The sequence below is a fragment of the Callorhinus ursinus genome, unplaced genomic scaffold (genome assembly GCF_003265705.2).
Source record: "Callorhinus ursinus isolate GAN/ISIS: 27379988/994484 unplaced genomic scaffold, GSC_fseal_2.0 scaffold3, whole genome shotgun sequence".
Taxonomy (NCBI): Eukaryota; Metazoa; Chordata; class Mammalia; order Carnivora; family Otariidae; genus Callorhinus; species Callorhinus ursinus.
Window position 1 is genome coordinate 31,310,985 of NW_027397065.1, and position 5,912 is coordinate 31,316,896.

At 46.5% G+C, this 5,912-nt stretch overlaps 1 protein-coding gene across 1 annotated transcript in view; it reads right to left on the reverse strand.

Annotated features, from left to right (window-relative positions):
• The window catches only part of RPL26L1 (ribosomal protein L26 like 1), a 10,917-nt gene extending 10,056 nt beyond the window's left edge, over positions 1–861 (reverse strand). Inside the window, exon 1 of the mRNA XM_073887424.1 lies at positions 844–861. Coding sequence (XP_073743525.1) covers positions 844–861 — 18 coding nt within the window. The remainder of the gene's footprint in view (positions 1–843) is intronic.
• Positions 862–5,912: the final 5,051 nt, after the last annotated feature.

Consider the following 5,912-nt stretch of genomic DNA (forward strand, 5'->3'; position numbering starts at 1 on the left):
GAGAGAGAGGCAGAGGGAGAAGCAGGCTCCCAAGGAGCAGGGAGCCCGACGCGGGACTCGATCCCAGGACCCTGGGATCATGACCTGAGCCAAAGGCAGACACAACCATCTGAGCCACCCAGGCGCCCCCAAAGGAATTTTTTTTTGTTAAAGTAGACTTACAGGATCCTGGAGGTCGGGCTAAGGTTGCCTTTTGCCCGTATTAACATCCAGGCAGTTGAATCCCTACAGAAATGTCACTCTGCCTGTTTGAAGGACTTGTCAATCGGCTTTGGGTAGTAAGGAAATTAAAAAATTTTTTCTTCTGCCTTTGTTTCCAACATCATTGGGGAGAGCTGGGGTTGTAGAATCACACCTGGACCCAAGTGCCTCTTCATGTGGCTGGACCTTGGGGAGATGCCTCCATGTTTCTGAGCCTTAGTTTTCTCATCTGTGAAACCGGGATGATCTTAGGTTACTCATAGAGTTGTTATGAGGATTAAATGAGTTAATCCGTTGGGAGTGTTTAGAACTCAATTACAGTAAAAGAAGAAGAAGATAGCAGGAGGGGGAGACCAACCATGAGAGACAATGGACTCCGAAAAACAAACTGGGGCTCTGGGGGGGGGTGAGCGGGTGGGTTAGCCTGGTGATGGGTATTAAAGAGGGCACGTTCTGCGTGGAGCCCTGGGTGTTATGCACAAATAATGAATCATGGAACACTACATCCAAAACTAATGATGTAATGTATGGTGATTAACATAACAATAAAAAACTTAAAAAAAAAACTCAATTACAGTAAGCCGTTATTCCTTATGAAAGCAGAGGGGCTTGCTCCAGGACAGCCCTAAAGCCAGGCCTCACATCCACGACTTTCGCCATTAACTCCCGATGACGCAAAGTGTAAGCTTTCTGTGTTTGAGGTAAACACGTTCCACGCACCTTGGGGGGAAAAAGCCGAGGGTGCCTCCGCCGGATGTCACCGGCGGGTTAGCAGCCACTGCCCCGCCCCGCTCGTCCCAGCCCCGCCCACTCAGGGGACCTCCGCGTCCCCGCCCCGCCCCACACAGTCGTGTCCAAGCTCCGCCTCCCCTCCTGGAAAGAACGCCCGGAGCCGCGGGCGCCACCCCCCGGCTAAGTCTGGCTACTGGGAATGAAAGGTCTCGCTATGCGGGAGACTCGCAGTGATGGACAGACTCATTCACTGAAAGAATTGATTCATTCATTCAGTTCATATGTATTAAGCACCTACTTTGTGCCACATGTCAGTAGATCGCTCTGTGGTGCTCAGTTAACAAATGGACACCCTGAAATTCAGAGAGGAGTTTGTCTTGCCAGACTCAGGCAGGTCCCCTGCTCTCGGTTTATTAGTGTCTTCAGGAATATGATGATGCAATTGTTAAACATCAGCATTTACTCACACTCAAGACCAACCAGGGCATCTACCGTGATCCCTGAACCTGCCGGGTCCTATTTTAGGTCTCCTTCCAGAACCCCCGCAGTCAGTGTTGGAGACTTCTGGCTCTCAGACTCAGGGAGGATGACCAATACCTGGGTTGTTTGGAGAAGCCATGGCAGCAGGGTAAGCAGTGTGAAATTTGTTGAGGCAATAGCAGTTGAAAGGCCATCAGGCTCCCAGAGTAAGGAGGCTGGGGGGGGGGGGGGGGGGGGGAGAAGCATAGGAAAGGAGGATCTTAAATGTCTTCACCACAAAAAAGAAATGGCAATTATGTGAGGTGATGGAAATGTAAACTAAGCTATTATGGTAATCATTTTGCAATACCTGAGTGTATCAATTCAACCTTTGTACACCTTAAACTCACAGTATTTTTTTTTTAAGATTTTATTTACTTATTTGACAGAGAGAGACACAGTGAGAGAGGGAACACAAGCAGGGGCAGTGGGAAAGGGAGAAGCAGGCTTCCCGCGGAGCAAGGAGCCTGATGCGGGACTCGATCCCAGGGCCCTGGGATCATGACCCGAGCCAAAGGCAGACGCGTAACGACTGAGCCACCCAGGCGCCCCTAAACTCACAGTATTATAGGTCACCATGAGGACAGATCATTACAACCCAGGATAATCAAGGTATGTTCATGATCAACCAGGGCAGGGAGGCATTTCTTTATACTCCTCACCCCACACTCAGTAAAATTAAGACAGGTGCAATGACATCACCAGATAAGATCTTGAGTCTGAGGCTCTGTCACTCTAATGAGGACTTAGTGGAATTGGCTACTATCTTGCCTCATGTCCACTCTTGGAAACATGCACGGGAGCTGATACAGAACCCTGGGACCTAGGGCAGTGCTAGCACAGAGGAAATGCCCAGGGAACATTTTTATGTCTCTCAGGCAGAGGGTGGTACAGTGGGGAAATATATGAGCCCTGATTCTGATTGCCTGGGTTTGGATCTCCATCACCTCCTGCCTGTGTAGCTTTGGGTAAGATATTTAGCCTCTTGGTTACTCACTTTCCTCATCAGAGAAATGGGAATAATAATAGTATTTACCTCATTGGTTTGGTGCCAGGATGAAATGAACCCTTAGCACAATACCTGGCACAAAGTAAGCACTTAATAAAGGGTAGAAATTATTAAATGAAAATGGCTAATCTTACCTAGCTGAGCATTTAATGTCAGGTATTGTGCTAAGTTTTACAGATGTCACCTTATTTAATCTGGTAAACAATCCTCTGAACTGTTCCTTTTACAGGTGGAAAAACAGGTTCTGTGGGACGCCTGGGTGGCTCAGTCAGTTAAGTGTCCCACTTTTGATTTTTGGCTCAGGTCATGATCTCAGGGTCATGAGATCAAGTCCTGTCCAGCTCCCTGCTCAATGGGGAGTATGATCCAGGATTCTCTCTCTCTCCCTCTGTCCCTACCCTCACGCCTGCACTCCCGCACACACGTGTGTGCTCTCAAATAAATCTTTTAAGAAAAAAAAAAAAACAGGTTCTGAATGATTTTTTTTTTTTTTTAAGTAGGATCCACACCCAATGTGGGGCTTGAACTCATGACCCTGAGATCAAGAGTCCCATGCTGTACCGACTGAGCCAGCCAGGTGCCCCAAATAGGTTCTGAATGAGACAGGAGCAGAGGATGAACATGATCCACCAATATGCTCAGATACTCAATATGCTTATTGTTATCTTGCAGCCAATAAAGATAATGATGAGATCCATAGTCATTAACATAGGAAGAGGTCTATTGTGCAAAAGAGTAAACTACAAAATAATATGAACAGCATGAGCCCATTCTGTTTATGGAAGGATATCACTACAGTGTTAACAATGATTGCCTCTATTAGTGGAATCGGGGCCCACTTTTTCTTTTTTTCCTTTTTGCTCTTTTTTGATTTTCCTCCAGTGGGGCCACGAGCATGTATTGTTTGTGTAATTAAAATGTTTTAAGGGCCTTACATTTTTTTTAAAGATTTTATTTATTTATTTGATAGAGGGAGAGAGGGAACACAAGCAGGAGGAGTGGGAGAGGGAGAAGCAGGCTTCCTGCTGAGCAGGGAACCTGATGTGGGGCTTGATCGCAGGACCCTGGGATCATGACCTGAGCTGAAGGCAGACCTTAACGACTGAGCCACCCAGGCATCCCGAAGGGCCTTACATTTTTAAGAGGATCCCCAAATGTTCAATTTAGCTTCCCTTGTAGGCTGTTTAAAAAGGAAGAAAACAAAAACAAACGTACCCTGACCACTTTCAATTTCCCCCTTTTTGGGGGGTGGGGGTCAGTTCCCTCTCTGGAGGTGGATAAGATGCTCTTGGGAACTGAGGCAGAACCATACAATTCTTCATAACCCTGGAGTCAGGCGGACATGAGTTTGAATTCCAGCTTCACCACCTGCTGGCTGTGTGATGGAGAAAATTTACTAAATCTGTTTTGTCCTTTGTAAAAAGGAGGGAACACCCACTGGGTAGGATGGCTGTGAACAATCATCACTCCTTGCCTGGAGCGTGGAGAATGCCCAACCGTTGGTAGCTATTTCTACAAGAGAGAAGATAATAATAACTTATTCTAGTCAGAATAAAGTGCATGACCTCATCACTACATGACTGACCAAAGACAACTGCTGGGGAGAGAAACAGGTCTTAGGGGAGCGTTCTCCTTCACACAGTCCCGCTCTCGCATTCCTGGACCAGGGCAGCTATCTGCTGGAGCAGCTAATGAGGCAATTTCTTAAGAAGGGATTAGGACCACCTAATTTAGCACTAAGCTGTATACTTTGTACACTTTGCAGAGACCTGATAACCTGCCACATGGAGAAAATGTGTCTCTTTGTTTCTGGCAAGAATCAAAAACGAATCTGTGACATACAGTAATAAAAACGAAGGACAGCTGCCACTTATAAGCACCACTGCTACATCCCACTTCTTTCCAAGCTTCACACCTGCTCTGTGGTACCCGCCCCCCAGGCAGCATGGGCTGCAGGACTTGAGCAGCTCTCTTCTCTGATGCACCTCTGTAACTTCACCTCCCGTGCAACTGCAACCCGTCCCCCCTGCCTGAGCCACCACAGCCCCTGACCTCTGACCACCCTCTCTCTGAGTCTGTACTCTAATTCCCGATTGAGAAATCCTCTTACACGAGAACACTATAATCTGCTCTTGGTTAGACAATCGAAAGAATTGGTTTAAGAGAGAAATGACACGTCTTAAACGTTTTATGTCCACTTAAAAAAATTCACCAATCTTTTGACCCTGAAGGAGGGTTTTATCATTGAGAAACTCTGTTGGAGTTCTCCTTCCCTTTCCTTGCATAAACCGTGTCCTTACACAAATCAACCTGAGAGTTCCAGTTTTGGGTGACTTTAACGTGGAGTGAGAACTGAGACCCTTTCCACGTGAATGTGGAATCCTCAAGGACGTCCCCCTGCACCACCCTCCCCACCCCCCGCCCCTGCCCCAAGTCTTTTCAGTAAGGAGTCTTGCTCATATCTAATTCGGGAGCATTTTAAGGAAGGGGTGGCAACCCACTGTTATCAGGTCTCTGCCAAGTATACAACTTAGTTGGACTAGATTCCTTCATTTTTCAATCCTATTTCACTGGTTAGCTAAGTCTCAGCATTACAGCATAAAGCACAACTGACATGAACAGGTTTGGGAACACATGTACTGACTACCAGTAGGCATGTTACTCTTGACCTCTGGCTCCGAGGGTCATGGTAACTCTAGTATCAGGACGTCAATGAGAGAATGGGGAGAATCAGTGAAGAGTTTCTTGCAGACTGGTTCACTCCCACATTCATTCCTGATTGAATGATCCACATTTGTGCTGTTCCAGGTTGAGGGCCTCGAAGGACTGGACAACAGGACGGTAAATAGCTGTGTAAATCTCCTTCTCATAGCTGATGATGGTCTCCCTTTGCTGAGCTGAAGGCTGAACAAGGAATGCCAGATCCTTGGAAATCAAGAAGAGTTTATGAAACACTTCATTTATGTAGTAGCCCTTGGCTCAAAGCTATGGGAAAATGTGTCAGCCCTGTTCTCAAAGATATTATATCCTAGTCAGAATACCTATATGAAACAATCCCCATTTTTGAAGATTTACCACGTACCCCTTTTCTGCATACATGAACTCGTTCTGATCCAGTATGACATACCTGCACATATTATAGATTTAATTTCGGCAACAGCCCCATGAGACTGTTTTAGTACACTCCCCATTTTCACCTGAGAAAAAAAGAGGTGCTGAGAGGTAAGGACCTGGCCTGGGTCTACCCAGCTGGAAACCGGCAGATTCAGGCATATTCTGTAGGGATTCAATAAAAGGCTGGCTCCAAGGGGTCTTGACTTTCTGATCATCCTCATGGATCTTTTCCACATTTCTCAATTTGTCTCCTCTAGAATTAAATTCCATTCTGACTGTGATCCCAGCCTCCAGGCTAGCCAGCCTCAATCAAGTAGAAAGAAACACACATCAATAC